Source organism: Neodiprion pinetum, chromosome 6 (assembly GCF_021155775.2).
Source record: "Neodiprion pinetum isolate iyNeoPine1 chromosome 6, iyNeoPine1.2, whole genome shotgun sequence".
Lineage (NCBI taxonomy): Eukaryota > Metazoa > Arthropoda > Insecta > Hymenoptera > Diprionidae > Neodiprion > Neodiprion pinetum.
Window position 1 is genome coordinate 21,344,276 of NC_060237.1, and position 20,708 is coordinate 21,364,983.

Below are 20,708 nucleotides of genomic sequence, written 5' to 3' on the forward strand. Positions count from 1 at the left end.
GCGCTGCCCTCTAGCGTGGAAAATCAGCGATCTGCTTTCGCATTTGACACTTCTAATTCTGACGTTTGCTTTTGATTTATCATTTATCAACCAATACATAAATGACTGCCATTCCGCCCGTCAAACCCCCACGGGGAATAAAACATGCCAAAGAAACAGTGAGTAAAATACATACTCAGATATCAATTCATTACTCGAGTGTCAACGCTATCGTTGGAGACGTAAAAAATATTATTCAACATTGAGGTTAGGCTTAGAAATTTTGATGATTAAAATTGTTACAGCCACTGCTGAATCATTTACTACATAATAATTAATTGTCAACATGTTTTCACGCTACAGAATCGTCGAACGCTGTGTTGTCATATTTTTGTGTTTCACTTTAGACCGAATTATTTTTAATTACACTCTCAAAAAGCTCATGCCATTTTCAATTTGCATACTCAAAATTCTCCTGAAATCAGAGATTAAAGTTCTCAACAACATTAACGGTCTTCCAAAGCGTAGGTAGCACTATTTTATTTCAGTTTGAGATGTTCTGGTAAATCTCATTCACTCATGACACATCGACATGTAAACTGATAGGGATATCAGCGATGATATATAATCTCTGAACGGCAGAGCAGCCTATTCAGCACAGTGTTTTAGTTAGAGTTTTTGTTGCTGTAAGTAAATTTCAATTTTGCCAATTGCTTACAGAGCGGTCTGCTGATGTCTGTTATCCGGGCACTGTCCGCAAGCGAGACAAATGAACAGCGAGAAGTTGAGAAGGCTAAGCTCGAGAAGGAGTATAAGAGGAGTGACCAGCGTCTCGATGAACTCGTTTCTCTACATGATCAGGACCTTACGCAGGTCATGCAGGTCGGTAAATCTTGACAAATTTACAATAATATTTAGAATAAATAATACACGAGTGGTCTCACGATTCATTACACCTTTTTTTGTTTTCGTAGATATTCAGTACTTTATCGGAACGGGTCACAGCTTCACGTGAAAAGATTCATGCTGTTAAGGAGAATTTGAACGCATGTAAACAGCTGCTGCGTTGCAGAAGGGAAGAACTTATGAAATTATGGCTAGAGGGTATCGAACATAAGCATCTTTTGCAGCTGCTGGACGAAATGTAAGTGTTTTATTGTGAGCTTCGATAAATTCACAATTATCCAATACAGTCAATTGTTCAATCGCTTGAACGGTTATTTTGTATTTTCAGTGATCAGTTGCGAGATGTTCCTTCTCGCCTAGGTCATTATTTAAATAAAAAACTATACCTACACGCTACCCAGTTACTAGTATCTGCTCTTTCCCTCGGAGATGGAACTTTGGAAGGAGTAGAAGCTCTCAGAGAAGTTCGTACAGAATTGGAAGCTAAGGAGCAACAGCTACATGTAAAATTGCTTGAAGAACTGAGTAAACATTTATATATTGAATCAACTCGCGAAGTATTACTCAAACGACAAGGCTCTGGACGTGATTTTCAAAGGGGCAATGAGTCACGCGGATCTAGAGGAAATAAAGTTAGAAGGGCATTACTTGACGTCATGTCTACGTATTCTGCTGGTCAGGCTCCAAGGTAAAACATCCTGATTTTTATCGATTTATAACAATTTGGAAAATATCAATTCCACCTGTCTCCAGGTAAATGTTATCATAATTTAAATTTTCTATTATGTTCAAATTGTTTGTCTGTAAACACTGACGATCTCTCAACATTCACCTAATTGAAATGTTCCTGTTTAAATAATTTTTACCATGCAGCCGTCGCACTTCGCTTGTAAACATGTGAGTCATTCAATGTATGTATAGTTTCGATGTTTTTCGTTTGATGTTTCAGTGTTTATTTTCGTGATGTAATGAAATGTGACTGGTGTAGCGGTATTTTTATGTATTATCTTTTATAGGGGAACAACGCCTGCAACTATTGACGATTTGAGTAACATTGTCGAGGATGAAAATGCTACGAATCCTGAAGAGAATTCGGAACACTTTCTGGCAATTATAATCGAGTGCCTTGCATTGCTCAATAAGATACCAGAGGCTGTTGAGGTATCAAATTTGCTAACTTGTATTAACTTCTGGTAGAACCTAATCAAAAAAAAAGTACAAAATTTATAAAATATCCAATAGAAAACGAAAAAAAATGACATTGTAACAAGTACTATTTAATTTTTGAAATTTTATAGGCAGTCAAGGTACAAATGCAGACCGAGCTGCTGAATATAGTAGGTCGAACTTCCAAGAAGATCAAAGAGATGGCTGACAATCAACCGACCTCCATTAAAACTATATCTGCAGAAATTTCAGAGATTAAGATTACGTCGAGCAATAATGCAACAGAAAAGCAGTCCCTTCTTCTTGACCTGCTTCAAACAGTATTTGAACAGTTCAGATTGGTTGCTGCAATGCATGCTGTAGTGCTACGCAGTTTTTCCCATGTTGTGAAGAAATATAATTTGGACGTACGATTATATGAAATGCCTGACGTGTGGAGTAAGATTCAAGCAGTTGTAAGTTTGGGTGCTACTGCTTAAATTTTTTTTACATGAAATTGAAACTGATGAATACGGTAATCTTATACTTGTGATTGCAGCTCCAGTTATTGTTAACTGAATACCTAGATATACAAAATATGGGTGATGATCCTTTTCAAACTCCAACATCGCTGAGAGAACCGGCAAGTGACATAAACACTTATTTTGCCAGAAGAAAGCCGCAGCGTCAAAAAAATGGCTCTCTTTTCAAGTTCGACTCTTCATCTCATACTATGACGCTCAACAGCTATCTCAAGGAACATAGATATAGTAATTTCGTATTATCGGTAAGGGTATATGATTAACACAACGTTAGTTTATCAAATTTGATTCATTTTCGGTTGATTTTTATGCACATATTTCCGTGAATTTTTTCGTTATAGGATGCTAGTCAATCTTTCGGTGCTATAAAGGAGAAAAGACTCGTCTGTGAACCAGACCCACAGAATATCACAGTGGTATTCAGACCAATGATGAAATTCATTGAAGAAATAGAACAAGCTTTAGGATGTAAACCTGGGTATGAACGGCTACCACGGGAACTCAACCCGAATCTAACAACAAGTTTACCACAACTAGTGTGAATATGTATGAAAATATGACAACTGATTTTAGAAATCCATGCACGTTGAATACTTTCATTGCTGATTATGTGAAGGAAGTATATTTGGGACGACATCACGTGATAGTTGCTACAGCTATTGATACCGCGACTAAAAGCCAAGAGGCTTGGCGCGCCACAACATCGCCTGAATTAATGAAAGAACTTGGCCTACCTCGACCGCTTCTACAGGTAATTAGCCTTAGATATGTGATTTGTTGAAGTTTAAATTCCTGACGGTCGGCGAAGAAACTTTATGAAATGAACAATTACTCGTTCCTAGAGCACCGTAAAAGTCGAGCAATGCGTAAATGAGTTGAGATCGCTCATGACTGTGCTGCCTCTTCAGGGCGAACACTTCTGCACGCTTGCTTTAAACATACTTCACAATTATCGTGAGACATGTCAAGCTGCGTACCGTGGTATAGTTCAGCCTGAAAGTGAGGATAAAAGAATATGTTCTGCAGCATGGTTGAAAGACGACGACATCAGTAGATTTATCAAGTTTGTATTCCTAATTTTTGCAGTACAAAAATTATGGGTATTGCATATTAATTCATGTGACATAATAATCAAATTTTTAGATCATTGCCAAATTGGGCGAATTTGAAATACGAAACGCATCCTCAGCGTGGAGCTTTCGGGCGAAGATCGATGCGTCGGCAAGAGACGCAAGACGAGGAAAGCCCTGAGGAAGTCAGACAGCGTAATCTCAGAGAAGCAGAGATCTTGGCAAGTAATTTGGGTGAAGGCGGTATTAATGCTCATGAGATACTATCTGACGTTGGTCAGCTGCGTGGTTTAGCGCTACTCCAAGAAAGCATGGAATGGTTCTCCCTTTCCATACAATCGTTCGTCTTCGAGCTACGCCAGGCCAAATACTCCTGCGAATCACAAGGTTTGCCGCCTATGCCCGAGGCTTTGGTGGAATCGCTGCATCAGCTGGCTGTCGAATTTGACGAGTTAGCAAACACTTGCATCTTGGTGCTGCATCTAGAGGTCAGAGTCAACTGCGAAAATTTGTTCACGTCTGGTTTATTTTGGTCAGAATTAATATTCGGCTTTGTGTTAATAATGAAAAATGGTTTCAGGTACGTGTTCAATGCTTCCATTACTTGTTACCCCGAGGTGAGTACAGTCACCTGTGTGGTGGGGCCAGAGATGCACAGGAGGCGGATCCGCGAGTTGAAGAATTGTGCAGAGTGATGCAACACATAGATGAGGCAATGCAGTCTATTCTTCATCCAAAGAAGGCCAAGGTAATGACTTATTTTCCCCAGTTGATTCCAATTAGTGATATTTTGAAAATCGTTTCAGTACATCTTTGAGGGACTTGGTCATCTGATAGCCAAGATTATAATAACGTCTGCTCAGTTTATGGAGAAAATTGACGAAATTGGCATTCAAAGGATGTGTCGAAACGTGTTCGCCCTGCAGCAGACGTTAACAAATATCACAATGGCTCGAGAACTGGCGATGGATCATGCCCGACAATATTTCGAGCTGTTCTATCAAACACCGGAAGAAATATTAAACGGTGTATTAGAAAAAGGTCCGCAGTTTTCCGAGCTTGAATATATGAATGCTTTTCAATTGATAAGCAGAAGTCAACAAGACTATGGCTCGATCAATAAACACCTTGAAAAACTGTCTGAGATATTGGGTGAGGTAGGTGTAACGGTGTAGCCGTATATTATCAGTGTTTTTCACCCTGAATTCTCAAATACCGTATATTCACTATATAAATATGTGAAATGCTTCCCATCTCATGGTGAAACGTTCTCGTTCTCAACCAATATCACTCGTCGTGTAAAGTTGTAAAGCTAAAATATAACTCATATTTAATTTGATATAATTTAAAATAGAAAATAGAAAATGTATCCTCCTTCTCCGCTGAATCCAGTCCTCAGTAAGTGCTTTCAAGTGGCCATGTCCTGCGTTCATCTTAATTATCATTCTGCCCTACGCGAAAAATCAAAAAAATTACATTTCTCGTCTGTTATTACTTTTATTTATTTGTTTTCTTCTATGATATTTTATTCTTACCTTGAATTCGACCAGGCAAAAGTAAGCTGTGCTTAGTGGTTTATAGGTAATTGGATTGAATATCTCTAGAAAATTCCAAGCTTTCTAGATGGAAACCTTTTCGTTCGTTTGCCAGAAACGTATTAATTCTCGAAATCACATGATAACGTGATTATTTTGTATTTGAACGCCTCGTGCTCCATTTGACAGGCTGCAACGAATAACGAAATCATGAAACCCTGTGTAAAGTAGGATGAAATATGATGTATGATTGTGTTCAATGTATTTGCGGAGGTGACGTGGTAATAAGTAATAATCAAAGTAAATGCTATGAACAAGATATAAAACTAGGTGAAAGCTGATATGTTTATAGTGATATGTGTAAGCTAGGTACATATAATATACAGTTTCTGAGCAATGCCTTCTACTAATGCTCAGCTAATAGATTTACCGTGTCTATATAGCTACCTATATAGCTTATTATATAATTATACTTCTACCATTGTACTTGTATCATTGTGTTTCATAGTACTTCTGTATATTTATATACATTGCTGATGCTCATATCATTTTGCATATCGAATTGTAAAAAGTCTGATCTTATTCATTATTCTTCGTCAGTTAGTTTTTAGATGCAGCATAATTTATTTTATAACTTGTTAATTGATCATGCTTGAGAGAAAAAAATAAAAGAAAAATAACATTTTAAAAAATTTGACCTGTACCGGTAGAAATAATGTTTGACAAATTTTCCATGATATATAATATATCATACGCATATTTCTTCTTTCATGACGTAATTACATTTATCATGTGTCCAATCTTTTAAATTATTTCCAAACAATGATTGAGCCATAAGAGAGCAAGTGCAACGCTGCAATCAGTAAGAGTTCAAAATATATTACGCATGAGATTCAATGTTTAAATACGTTTTTTTAACCCGAAAATGATTACCCATGAGAATTGAGCAAGGATAAAACTCTTAATCATTGAGAGAGTATATGTATACATTTATTCAACATGTTAATAACTATTTCTTAAATGCAGTATTTTCGAAATGTTGTACCCAATTAAAATTTATTGCTCATCGACGTGGCTTCCGCGGTTAAAAATCTCTGATTCATTATTGTAATTATTATGAAATCAATTCTTCGCCCTCGAGAGGAAAATTAATGGAGAAATTTGTAAAAATATTTGATGAGAGAATATATGCACGTAATTGTTGATAAACCCGTACCGTTGTACATAAATATCGTAGACACGTATGTACTAGAAATTGTTGGACTTGTAAAGCATACGGTAATATCGAGCTGCGGATTAAATCTCTGCGCTATTCGAAGTTGAATGAATTATTATTGCAATGAAAATAATCTTGCTTAGTGTACCTGCATTATACTATTTTCCCGAACAAAATCGAATATGATGTGTTACGTAATAATCGTTTCGCTCTATAGTTATAACCCCGTGGTTACAGTTTGAATTTCGAATCTGTGACGGGTAAACAAAAGCCGATCGGGACTCCAGATTTGCAGGCCAGTTTGTTTACACTTTACTTGTACGTGAGACATTCATCGGTACGGATGTGTTTTCGAGACTTCGGCTCTACTAAATTTACGTGAACTTGTGTCTTACTTGTGTAACAACGGTGCAATATCCAGTACAAGTTAATTTAATGAACAATTCTCTATCGCTATTCAATCAGAGATTTTATAATAGTTATAAATATTCGTTAATACAATATAAGTGAAGTTAGTTGTGAACAGTAACAATTTATCTCGTAAAACCGGTGGTGGTTCTAACAGCGGAAAAATAAATATATCTGATATCACGTCTAAAAGATTAAAAAAATTCTTTTCATCTCGGTTGTTCATTCAGTCAATTACTTCATCTCGATATTATCAAGATGGAATTTCATCAAAACATGTGCGGATACGATTGGTAACGTCGCGGTAAACAATCGAGAGCCGATATATCCGCCATCTTGAGGATTATACGCTACTACAGTGGGATTTTCTCGCGCTATAAACATAAAATTGCGTATTAGCTGAATATCAATGTTGATAAGGTTGTGTGTATCGTATAATTATGTGTCCGGTGTTTGGAAGACAATGACTGTTTCGATTTGAAGATATGGTAACTGAATTCCTGAGGACGTAATCTATAAATCCAATCAATGTCGATGCTGACGTTTTCCGTCGATGCTGACGTTTTCCATCGATGCAACGCAGGTAAGAACCTTTTAATTTATTGTACGAGATGCTGCAATGTTCGTGACATGAAAATGTTGTAGAAACTAATATTTTATGGAGTATTGCAGTACATGAATGAACAAGCGTTTATACGATGTAAACGACATTCACATAGCTTGAACAAAACATTTCAATTTTTCCGTGCAATATTTCTGTTATTGTACGAGCCATCGAATTATATGTTTTATCCATTGTTCATAGATCATATATATATTACGTTATACAGCGTGAGGAAAAAGTGTGGAAACCCATGGAAATCTCACGGGGTTTGATGAAGGAAAAAAATTACCAAGGTTTATTCTTAGGTCATTTTTAACAAGGGATTTAACTTTGGTAATTTTTTTTGTGAATAAGAAGTTTCTTCTCTTCAAGCACTTGTGTATATGGAGGACTATAATGTGTAGATGTTGTGTTTACCCTTTTGAATCCTTGCTTCCGATGAGAAGCCACGTAAGATAAGCAAAGCCGTCTAATGAATGATGTGCGGATGTGCAAATCATTTTTTTACGAGAAGAATATTGTTGAAAAAATGTAAATTCGAAAAATTGGTGATTTCGAAAAATTAACGACGGAGCCAGGAATCGAACCTGGCGTCTGGAGATGCTTGACCGGAGCCTTACTCCACTAGACCACCTAGCCACCCTGACTCTGTTGTCGTTAATTTCTCTCATCACCAGTGAGTTCGAATTTGTTTTTCTGTGCCCGGTTTATGTGTGAGTAAGAAGTTTCTTCTCTTCAAGCACTTGTGTATATGGAGGACTATAATGTGTAGTTTTGTGTGTAATTTTTTTTTTCACCGAACACTGCCAGAATTTAGGGGTTTTCATACTTTCTCCTCGCACTGAGAAAAATTCCATTTCTTACAGTAACTAGAAAAATTCCGTGAAACAGGTATCGTTGCAAGAACTGTTTGTATATTGTTGGAATTACGAAAAACGAGGTACACGTAACCATTTTGCGCTATCGTCGATCTTGTTTTGGTAATTGCAACTCAAAATCAGTTTGTTCGGCTTGCTGTACTTTTATAGTTAAATAAGGCTTTAACATCAATTTCTTGATGCACAAGCATTAAATTTTCGCAACAGTTACAAGAAAATATAGTAACAGTGATCGTAATGGGAAAGAATAGTAACGGATACTAGACTTTCTAGTAAGAGCTACAAAACTAATTTTCATTTTCTACCTAGAACTGTATTTTTCGATTGTGGAATAAAATGAAAATAGTTAAGGACTGAGCAGTAACCGAAACTAAAAATTTCTCTCAGTACACCCCGTAGATTAAATCTATTACGTTATTTCCCGTTATCAAATACCATAACTTATACTACATAATAGATCTTTATAAATGCGTTACACAAGATTCAGCTTGCTCGATTATAGTAAAGCTAACTGTTGAGGTAAACGGTGGAAACGATGGTGCAACCAATTCGCATTAGAATCTAACAGAGGTATAATAATGCTTATTTGTTTAGTGCCACCATCGGGGGAGTGCCAATATTTGGTAAACTAGCCACGATGCGGTTCTCGCGTGCTCTGCAACTGCTTTTGATCCCTAAGTAAACATCGGTGAAGCAGGAACCGATTGAGAGATGTTTCTCAACATTTTTCTTTTTCATTTCGCGATAAAATGAAAATAAGAGTAACGCGGTTTTGATATAAACTGAATCGCGCACCGATTTTCTTCTATCCCGTCTTCTGCACAAGCTATTTTTGGATACGATTGTCAGGCTTACTTCTCCAGAGGAGACGTTTGATCCGGCTTCTAAGTGTATTAAAGGATTTGTCTATTCAGAGATCACGGGTTCCGTAAAAGGAAATACATGGAATTACCACGATCAAGAATAACTCTCAATACATATCGATCCTTTTCCTTAAATTGTGGAGATTACTTATTTATTATAGTATGTATGCATAAGTTCTGAGGGATTAATGTGTCTGCACCTATATTTGTATACAGGTATTGTCGCTTCAGAGATATTGTGGGCGAGAGATTTTTAGTCGACATAAAGATGCGGCAGGTGTAAATAGATATATATTGATACGATTACTGCTCTGACTTGTTTCAAGTACTGTCGATAGCATGGTTATAAAATTACTATCATTTCCTTGTTCCTTTACCAATGCCTAAGTCTTATGGAAATCGGAACAGACTCTGTCGTAACTGATTTATAAATACAGACAAGAGAGGATACAATTATTGGTACAATCGAGGATGTGACCGTACAGATTTGCGGGCGATCGGGGAATTCAAGATACAATAAAAATGTTGTTGTATCAGCGGGAAATTGATTTTTTTAAAGTTTCCAAAAGGTCCGACATCTGGTCCAAGTTAATTTTATGCGGATCAGAAATCTACCTATTAACGAATGGAAATCGGGTAGATATAATACTACGTTTTAAAAAAGTATCACGATGCCGTGACACTTTGGCGATTCTTCCGATTGTAATGAACCCTGACACCACATTCATAACTAATTAAACTTCAACGCCACCCTCGCCACCTACGATTCATTTTATAAACGTCCGTTACAGTTTATTTTACGTTTGTCAAAGTCAATCCTCGTCTTCTGTATTTGAATTTCGTTCTTTTATGTTCCGTGCAGCTCCTAGTTTGAGAGATAACACGTAATTTTGCACAACCTCAGTTATTTTATCGCAGTGATTATATCCGCCTTCTCAATATTAGGATTAAAACAACATATTTTTTTTTTCCGCCCAATACGTATTTTCGATACTTTTTGTTAGCATTCAATCATTTCACCTGGAGCAAATAAGCTGTTTAAGGAAAAAATTACCCCGCAGATTTATCAGTGAGACGGGAAAGCGATTTGAATATGAATATTTGACAGACGCGGGCGAAAAAGCCACGGCGCATTCAGGGGGATGCGGGGGCTTCGACGACGATCCCGAGATATATAAAGCGGGAATTCTCCGGTTGCGGTCAGATGAATTACGACATCTGAAGAAGAGTTTCAAACGATATCTCAATACCCTGATATTTTGAATCAGTACGTGAGTACATTCTTTACTGTCGTGACAATATGTGTATATATATATTTGGGTGTGCCGAAAACAAAGATTATTTTTTTTTTCAAACGCACATCAAAATTTCGAACGAGTATCTCAAATACTATATCTCATCCAAGTATGACCCCATAATATTGATGATTAGAAGTGCTTATTTTGTTTTTTTCGTTTTCCATTCAAATAACACGTAAAAAAAGACGGAAAAATTTTGAATTTATTTTACTCGTAAATGGCTAGACGTTTAAACTATCTGAATACAGATTTTTGTCGAAAATTTCACGCTCCATAAAAAAATATAGAGACAAAATTTTCCTAACTCTAACCGATCGCGAGATATTCGCATATGACTCAATGTTAGTCTAGAGTTAGAAAAATTTTATCTTAGTATTTTTTATAGAGCGTGTAATTTACGATAAGAATCTGTATTTAGATAGTTTATAAGTCAAACCGTTTGGAAGAAATTTTTTTTTTTTAATTTTTCCGATTTTCTTTGTTTTATTTAAATGGAAAAAATAAAATAAACAACTATCAATATTACGAGCTCATATTTGGATGAGATATACTATTTGAGATGCTCTACCGAAATTTTGATGCGCGTTTGAAAAAAATAGTTTGTTTTTTTTTTGGCATATCCTAATATATATGTTTTATTTGGGGGTCAAAAAATTTTTTATTGGGACGTGGCCCAGATCTGTTCCAAATCATTAAAAAAAAATCTGTGTACAGTTTCAAGCCTATCTGTCAACTGGAACACGTGCCGCTAAGCTCTGTAAGTGATGAATGTAAAATATGTGTAGTATTTATAACCTGTTATTTAGTTTTGTATGACTGGTATAAATTGAGGGACCGATTTGAAACTTGGCAGAGTTGTTGCTAATAATATTAGGGACAAACCCTGAAAATTTGAAAACTTTATAATTATTGTTCCCTTATATACAAGCCTAATAAAAGTGATCCTATTAAGCTTATATATTTATGAAAGAAATATATTATAAAATGACAATGAAATTTTGAAATTTTCACGGTTTGTTTCTATTATTACAAGCAACAACTCTGCCAAGTTTCGAATCGGTCTCTTAATTTATACCAATGTCATAGAAAACGAAATAACTTGTTATAAAAACTACATGTATTTTATATTTACAACTTTTAGACCACCTTAATGTATATTATATAAAACTTGCAAGAGATGCAAGTGTGGTGAAGCTGTTGAGATTATAATTAGGAAACTGCTTTAATCACGGGAGCGAATGAATACTTTTGAAGAATTGAATTACATTAAAGTCACAAGACTAAATCCATAAACAATAGTTATTATACATGAGTTAGATTATCGGATAGCAGCTGCAAAACTCATTTCATCTCATACTCAGAACTGTGTTTTGCGGTAACTGACATGAAAATATAGTTAAGGGCTAATTAGAGGAGCCATAATTAGAAAATTTACTCGGTGTCATCCTGTCTACTGGATGATTATAATGGTTTAATGTTGCTAAAATACTATTCGATATTTTGCAAATGGTTACCAACGAGCATCTTAATTATGCACGGACTATGCAAGTTGATACCTGCACCAAGATTTTCATCGAAAATATCATGTCTAAATGAATCAGTGCACTATATGACGATTTTTGCCAAACGGTCTTTACGTAATCAGAAATCAGGAGCTTGAGGAAAAGCTCAATTAAAATCGCAGTTCAATTCCAACACCTCCTTCTCTGTCGAAATTCGTTGTGTGCATAATCATATCCTCCAGTTGTAAGATACGGTATCAAAAACATCACTTTACGTATTTCTAATCCCTTCGAACTCATTTTGTGCAGCACGAATGAAATGCTGAGACAAGACATAATGAGAGGAGTATCGTTATGGTACATGTTTATCTTGGTTTTGGTTTATTCTACGAGGATCGGTAGTGGCCAGGTACGTCTGAGTCAGCGTAGGGTAGAGAGATAGAAAATTGGTAGGCTCAAATTTGAAAAAAAGGACTTTCAGGTGACATTTTCGCGGGACTGGAACCCCGGAAAACGATCTCCATCGGACGAAGGAAGCTGTTTAACAAACGCGAAAGCTTTAGCTGCAGCCTGCCACGCACTTATGGTACGTTGGACCGGAATAAATTCTTTGAAGTGTGAGTGTTGGAAAATAATCGACTATAGGGTGACTCCCTTCTTCTGCAGAGTGAACTCAAGAAGCTTTCTGCATGTCAGACTCGCACCGTCGTGCAGTTGTTGCAGTCTCGGGATGACGGGGTTCATTCGGATCAAGCTGTTCTCTTTGGACGTCGATAAGGCATGGGTTTTTGAAAGGAAATAGAAAAACGTTATTGGGTTGTTTATTGTTTCCCCGCTTTTTTAACGACGACGACTGCAGTCAGGTATATGGTAGGGACCCTGCGAAGCACAACATTTTCACAATTTCATTGAGGCATTCTCTTGATTATGATTAAAAACAAATAAAATTATAATAATTCAGTTTGATCAGGAATATAGTAGATGTAGACGACACGTTTGATTTTGTGTAAGAAACACTGCAGCTCCTTATTTAAATATTGAATTGTTTGTCATCAACCGTTGAAAGTGAGAGAAGACTTTGTATTTTACTTACCAAGAATAAACAATTTATACGTCCACCAAATCATCTGATTATATTCGAAAAATTATAATCATTTCTTAAATTGATTACATAAAATAACTTTCAAGCTGTTACGATTAACGTTTTCAGGTTTTGTGTCCGAATTATTTGAACATCAATATAATCCACCATCCGTTTATACAGATCAATTATTATCAAGCACTGAGAAGTTATTCATAGAAAAACGTATCGATGATAGATTATTTCTACAGTGTAATAAATTTTTCTCGTAGTATGTAATTAGCGATTGAACAATATTCGCGGTACTGTATCTTTGATCGAATAAAAATATGAGTAGTGTTTAGTCGGAACGTATGTATCTATGCAGTTTTATATCCTCTAATGTATATATAGATATACATATTGGGCCCTTAATGGATGAATAACGCTAGATCAATTTCGCCAATGCAATTATTTCTGTATTTGGCTTGAAAATACATTTCAATCGTTGTCGACATTTTGTAATATCCCATTTCATTTTACAGGGGGCTCATTTTACTCGCCTCTCCCCTACGTCCAGATAAATGTGTATCTACGACCATGCGGATTTATGTTATAACGGTTTGCCGACTTCGAATATACACCGCGGATAAAATGTGTAGAGAAACGTGTAATAACCATGTGTGAAAGTAAAGTTGTGGGTCGATTTGTCGCAGCCCACTTTATCCGGCGCTGAGGGCGAGGGGCTAACGGCTTTGGGAATTTAGATTTAGCGGGATCTAGGGGGGCTGCTAATAAATCTTAGCCTACACTCCAGAGGCGTCGCGGCGACAAACCGCAGAAGTAAGGTACTGTACGTACGTCTTTGTCGAGAGGGAACGAATGCTAATGGAGACATAAAACAACCGAAGACAGACTGGGGGTGCAGCTTGGTGGAGCGGCAATCTGCTTAACACTTTTCACGAAAACACCAATTCCTCTAATGGCCGATTGTACGGGTGCCCCATATTGAGAACCAAGGGACTTTTATCCAGCTAATTCAAATTTACAGTGTGGGTATCAACTGAGGTTTGAATGAATCCACTCCAGTAAAAACGCGATAAATTTATTTATTCTGAGATAGCTGTTTATGAGATGGAGAAAAACGGTTTCATTGACCAACATCTCTGATTCGCGATAATTTACATGCGGAACGTAAGTAGCTCGTTTCATAAAGGATACGGCATCGGTTCACCCGAAAGTGCGAGCAGTAAACTTTGCGCTGCTAATACAGATATATCTGCCCTTGCTTCAACAGTGCAGCTACCCATATGCGGAGTGATGACTGTAAAAAGAAAGGTGGTTGAAAATCGAAACAACCCTCAGATGGTTGCCGCCTGTATGTGATTAATTTTACCAGCATTTGGAACTTGAAGAAGTTCGCTACTAGCCGGAAGTGGTTCAGGGTCAGTAACATCCAAGCCAGCTGCAAATATGGTCCCATCGCGTAGAGCCTGTATCAGTGCTGAATGATCAACGATTGGTCCACGAGCGACGTTCACCAGAACAACCGTCCTCTTCATTTTCGCAAACGCTTCAGCGTCGAACAATTGGCGAGTCTCGTTGGTCAGTGCACAAGTCACAAACACGAAATCGCTCTGACGCAGTAGGTCATCCAGAAGCACAAATTTGGCCCCGAATTCATCGTCTGTTTGAACAAGTTAAAATTTTTTGAGATGTGTAGCAAATGGTATGATTTAGGATTACCAGCTGGTTTGCGAGATCGTCCAGTGTAGAGGAAGTGTTCGACCTCGAAGTTAGACAGCCGCTTCAAAATTCCTCGACCTATACCACCCAGTCCTACGATACCAACGGTCGCACCTTTAAGTCCGTGCCCCAACAGCCACTGCGGTCTGCTTTCCCACTGGCCTCTGATGAGACAAGTTGAAAGTGGAAGGTGGGTTTTTATCGAGCTGGTCGAAGGGGTTCAAAGTTCAGGTGCACGTTGATACCGACCGTTCGATCATGAGGCGCCCCTCGTGGGCTCGCCGACTAGCACTGAGGGCCAGCATCACTCCGACTTCCGCGACGGCCGCGTCAAGAGCAAAGGGCGACCGCCCAACTTGAATTCCGCGACGTCTGATCTCATCTACATCCATGTGATCAAACCCCGAAGACATGGTGACGATCGCTTTGAGACTCGGACCTGTCAGATCGTGAACGGGATTTTTGACTTTTCAACAATATGCTGGAACATCATTACCACAATGATCGTGATTCGTACCAGCTAGATCGAGCATTTCCGCGTCGCAACGGACTTTGTTGGACCAAACAATCCCATCGATCGGACAGGAGTTCTTGAGGTGTCCTAGAAGATCTTCTCTGCTCTGCACGGGCCCCGGATAACCGGCCGAAATTTCCTCTCGCGTGAGCTCTGGCACGGGACATAGCAAGACCTCGCATCTACAGTGCACCGGTCATCAATCGACATGGTGGAAATTTCACTACTGGATGTTTCACCACTGGTAAAGGACCGATCGCAACGAACAAAGATGTCTGTATTACCGCACGCCGGTCGGCACTCGGTGGACCCGAGCTTAATGCTGGCTTAAAAGCTAGCGGCACCGCGAGGAGGCGTACAATCGACCATTCGACACGGGAGTAAGAGTGCTTTTCCAACGCGGAGGAAAGACGTTCTTTGTTCTCTGTGATCGACTCGTGAAAGCTCCTCGAGATCTTTTTATTCAGCAAACTAAAATCTTCACTAACTCACGTTTTTTTCAGCAGCTCGATCCCTGGCTGCATCATATCCGTACTTGTCACTAGAACACGTGGCCGAATCATCTTCGCTTGTAGTATGACATGTGCCACATACTTTTGTCTCGTGACCTACCGAGGTCGCTGCAGAGCAATACAACGTTCACGCCTACGAATCGCGAGGAAATTTACACCTGTGACGAATTGCCAGACAAATCGCATCGTGCGAACTTGCCCCAATCTTCTTCGTGACATTCACAACGATCTGACAGAAGGCCTGTTCAACGCACATATTCAATCACCGATAAAAGATAAGGTGAAGATATGATCTGAATTCATTTTGTTTGAGGAATTATCGATTGCCAGTCTTCAGTGGGTCAAAATATCACCAGCGAGCCGATAACTGATAACTACGTCAAGTTTACCCACCAAGAACATCTGGTTTGACAATATTTTGGATACTTGAACAACGGATGCTTGATTATTTCACCGTGACTGCCAGCTAGACAAACCGAGTGATTGTGCTTTCGCTAAAAAAGGAGGTGGAGATAATTAGAAGAAGAAAAACGGGTGAGGGCAATGGAGTGAGACTGCCCGCATAGAGCTGGATTGAAGTTGGATGTTTTAAGTGTGATAAAAGCTTGGGATAAGTTACGTAAAACCGTTTTTTGCTAAACTCACACAACATCGTCGAGATAAACACACGTCTAAATATATATAAGTTTCATAATACGCTATTTTAAATTATATAATCGTCGAAGGATTCTCTTCCCTCTCCATCACGCCCACGGAATGATTTGATTCTCCTGAAGGATCACAGTGATTGAAGAATGATGATCCGCCAAATCTATCGACATTGTTTGCTGGAATGGAACAACCGAAAATCTGCGAGAGTTTTCACTACTCAGTTGGCCCGATGAAAAACGCGTTCAAAAATGAATAGCCATTCGTATTACACGAATATAAATGTGAAGAAGGTCGGGGAAAGGGGGTGGGCAGAGTTTCGGGCTTGGGAATAAAACGATTCGACCGTTGGGCGCACCTGGTCTCTCAGCTTGGGCTCCTTCGGCAGATTGGGAATCACACCGGGAGTCGCCTTATTATTCAAGATCCTCGCAGTTTTTCATGTCCCAGAGGGCGTCTGATGCTCGGATATTCATGGTTCCTTCCACTTCCGTTCCCATTCCTCTGTCGTGAAATTCATATTTGATCCAAGACGCAGCGGTGGCAGGATCGGTTCTTCGCGATTTTCCCCCTCCGAAAAATCAATTAGAGGTATAGATAGAAAGCGTTTTCAAAAATCCTACTTTGAAGTTGTCGATGGTTGGCATAAAACCGATCGAAATTTAACCCAGCCACAATTCGCTTGAAGTTTCATCTTTTCAACCACGCATAGACGCCGCCAACTAGTCTCAAGTTTTTGCTACCGAGCTACATCGCAACGCCTCGAGTGACTAGCTGGATTAGAATCCAAGTTACACGTATACTGTATGCTGGAGAATATGATTGCCTAGAAATAGGTATTCCTAGACACATACTGTCGGAGATAGAAGTGTGCATGTAGTTTAAGTTTTGATGAGATGCGCCAAAGCCAAAGCCAAGGCCTGCTAACCGACAAAACCTCGATCTGAGGATTAGTTCGGAGACGCGGGTTTAATCTGATAGGATTGCTAGGATGGCTAAACAGGATAGTTGCGGTGGCTTCACTATAGTAATTGCTGTCAGAGTCGTGTTCCTCAACGGGCAAAAACTGTATTATACATCGGTGCAGGGTATATAGCGGCTACACCCCTGCATGGCGTAATCGCATCAGAAGTTTTTCCTCCGAGGAGTTACATTCATCTCTCATCTAAGAAGTGCGGAAACCAGCGAGTGGTAGAACTACCATTAAAATATATTGCATCAAATGATCACGATACCATGGCAATCACTCTCCGGCTCCGAATACCTGTAATTGGAATTCACCGGATTGTCGGCTCGGGATCGAATGGGTTGTCACCGCAATAGACTCGCATAAAGTGGAGGGGATCAGCGTGCCCAAGCCTGGATCCGGAAACCATCCCCGTACAGTTATCTGGACCAGGAGATACGCGTCACTCGAGCAGTAACTCTCAAAGCAGTGAATCGGGTGTGTCTGGCTCGTCACTTTCCTCGAACACGCAGGATATTCATTTGATTTTCCCCAGTTTTTCACTCCGACGAAAACAAAGATTAATCAAAGTTCATACCTATAATTCCTTTTATGACAAGGCCGGGTGATGTAATGTCGAATGAACCGAAAAGACACGAGTCTGCACACCATTTACAATTGCACCGTGATTTTCTCGAGTCGATGACTCGAAGGTCGGAGTGAAGCGTCGAACAAATCGAGAGTCACTGACTTCGGGGTTTGCCAAGTTGTTGGTCAGCGTCGATTGGAAGCAGGTTACAATTGGAAGCAAACGTCGAGAGATCGAGCCGGGCGACACGCGAGCCTGCATCAGGGTGACCTGGCGCGGCTCACCGCAGTGCTATAAACCTATCGTCGCTCGATAGCCTAAAGCTCGTGCAAATGCAGCCCTGCGATACAAGCCCCGCATCGAGTTGGTCGAGTCGGTTGAGGCGGACCGGGGTGGAGTGGGCGATTCCACCTGTTGTTAATTACCCTCCATTGATTCCGCTTTTGCACGGGGTTCAATGTTTTTCACCCTATGATGCTCGAACTCCGAAACCCAGTGATGCAAACCGTGATGACGTACGTACGTCGGTAGCTACGTAATGCGTTCGTGGATTGTATTGAACTTTGCAAGTGTACAGTTTGAAACATGGATTGTAAGATGATTTTGTTACTATATTCGTGACTAAAATGCTGTTGATGTAGTAAACATAAATCAATGATTGTGTCTATGGTAGAATTTCTCATGGCTGGCAGTGTGACAAGTATAGTTGTGGAGATGGATTGTACACGGGGATCTTGACAAATGGTTACTTTGTCCACAGAGGTTCGGGAAAGATGATGACGGTGAAATCTCACTTTACCAAACTTGTGCACCTTTCACATTATACACTTCATTTGTGACGATTGATGTCATATTCCTTTAAACTGCAGTTTTTGAAATCATACGTCCGTATCGATTCTTCGTCATAACACCTTTAAAAATCTTAGATGCTATTCGCACTTTCTCAGGACTAAATTCTTTCGGAGTTTACATCTGTAAGAGGCAAATGGATTCATGTCAAAAAGGTCAATACTTATACATGTTCATATTATACTATTACGATTAAAATCAGTTTATTGTTTGGACACAGATAAGAGGTACACGTATGCGGGCGAAAAATGGTATAAAATACAGTACCAAGGGAATTTTTAAAACTGAGAAGATGGGTAGAAGGTGGAGGCGACGCAGGCAACTAACCATCCAGGTTGCCGGCTTGTGGAAAAGTCGAGGAGATAAAAGCTAGTGCTCGGGTGTCGAGGGGCCGGAGAAAACTCTTGCTGAAGAGGTGGATGCAGAAAGAGAGAGGAGAGGAGAGGAGAGGGCGCGGGTGATCCTTGGAGCTTCATTTGCACTCCTCTTTCTCTCCGGCCGTTTCCTCCTCCGTTCGTCTACCCTCGACCAGCGGCCGCGCTCGCAACCTTCTTTATATTAAGGTTTATATTCAGCATTTTTGCGCCAGATTAAACGTAATGGCGGCGTCGTGTTATACGCCGGTATAAAAACAAGCGATCCCACTTCGCGGCGGTCTCCTCCTTTACTCTCTTTCTCTCTTTCTCTCTCCTTTCGCCCGAGCAATAAAACTCGAGGGTCGTGTTGAATTAAAAAGAGATCATTCTTCTACTCGGCTTTCATTTACATGCGGGTTACCCCTGTGTTACAAAATTCCACCTTGTACTTTTTAACCGAGATTCACAACCGGCTCGCGTTTACACTCCAGCTTAACAGACATTCTTAATGGGTGTGGATTTTCCTGTCTTTTTACTCGGAAACGTATGTGCGTGATGGTATTTTTTTATTTTTTTTATTCATTTTCACTAGCTTCTCTGCGAGCATAAATTGTCTGTCTGAATTCAGCAGCCCTCATCGAGCTGCAGTGGATTAATTAAGACGCTTGCCTTCTTGATACCGCTCAATTCAGCCAAGGCGTTGCTTGCTGAGCTCGCTGTAGTGAGTGAGTATCTCCAGAGGCTGTCCTCCGGTGCACCGCATCGCATAAATAGAGCTAGAACTGGTACGTTTTAGCTCTTGCTGCATCCAAGTACGAGGCACATAACGGGTGTATGGTTATGACGGAAAATGGAGGCCTGCGTCGGTGTGGGCGAGGATTGTGCAAGAAAGGGGGATAGAAGGGGTCAGAGAGGGGATTAAATTAAAAATATACGCGGGGAAAGGTCTTCTTTTTTTCTCGAGATTAAAAAGTAAACGTACCACGTAAAAGTTAATAGCCAACCGGTGGAAAATAAAACTCATTCGGAATATAAGATAGCTCCGCGCAGCGAGACTTTTGCTATGGGGTATTCTGGGGTCCCTAGCTCTTATTCTCCTCCAGGGAATTAGAATCACCTTGTTCGGATGATTTTTGAAATGATTGAAGGAAATTGGACACAATTCTGCAGTCTGTCTTTTTAAATCAATACGCAAGTCGCGACGAATAAAAAACGAAAAATATGAAAAACGACATGTCTTTAACGACGGATCATAATTTGTTTGCTATACGTAGATGTTGGTTGCCGCAAAGGGACATCGTCGTTCGTTTTGAGGGCCGAGAAACGGAGGGGGCAGCGACTTCCTAAGAGGCTGTAATAGAGCCCCTGGAATTAACATTTTACGGCGTCATTAGGGCTCTTAATTAATGTTGCGAGGCGAAGCGCGGTAAGCGGCGGATGCACCGAACGAGTCCGTTCTTCTTTCCCTGCCTTCTCTTAACTCGCTGCCCTCGCTTGACCTCTTTCTTTTTTCTTACCGCTTTTCGCCCTCCACGGTAGAT

General features: G+C 39.5%; 2 protein-coding genes across 3 annotated transcripts; one reads left to right on the forward strand and one right to left on the reverse strand.

Moving 5' to 3' along the window:
* Positions 1-29: 29 nt before the first annotated feature.
* Positions 30-6,083, forward strand: Sec8 (Secretory 8). Of its 2 annotated transcripts, XM_046631607.2 has the most exons (14): positions 30-158; positions 700-861; positions 954-1,123; positions 1,214-1,573; positions 1,759-1,782; positions 1,902-2,046; positions 2,184-2,507; positions 2,591-2,818; positions 2,915-3,051; positions 3,147-3,324; positions 3,416-3,636; positions 3,717-4,131; positions 4,224-4,391; positions 4,450-6,083. In XM_046631607.2, exons 1-14 carry the CDS (start codon positions 102-104, stop codon positions 4,816-4,818), a joined length of 2,958 nt encoding a protein of 985 aa, XP_046487563.1. In that variant the 5' UTR covers positions 30-101; the 3' UTR covers positions 4,819-6,083. The 2 variants fall into 2 exon arrangements, with proteins under 2 accessions (XP_046487563.1, XP_046487564.1); XM_046631608.1 differs by lacking the exon at positions 1,759-1,782.
* Positions 6,084-13,990: 7,907 nt separating this feature from the next.
* LOC124221521 (glyoxylate reductase/hydroxypyruvate reductase) lies at positions 13,991-15,955 on the reverse strand. Its single transcript, XM_046631631.2, has 6 exons — positions 15,760-15,955; positions 15,271-15,449; positions 15,003-15,192; positions 14,754-14,917; positions 14,404-14,694; positions 13,991-14,331 (listed from the first exon to the last, which is right to left on the reverse strand). Exons 1-6 carry the CDS (start codon positions 15,828-15,830, stop codon positions 14,216-14,218), a joined length of 1,011 nt encoding a protein of 336 aa, XP_046487587.1. The 5' UTR covers positions 15,831-15,955; the 3' UTR covers positions 13,991-14,215.
* Positions 15,956-20,708: the final 4,753 nt, after the last annotated feature.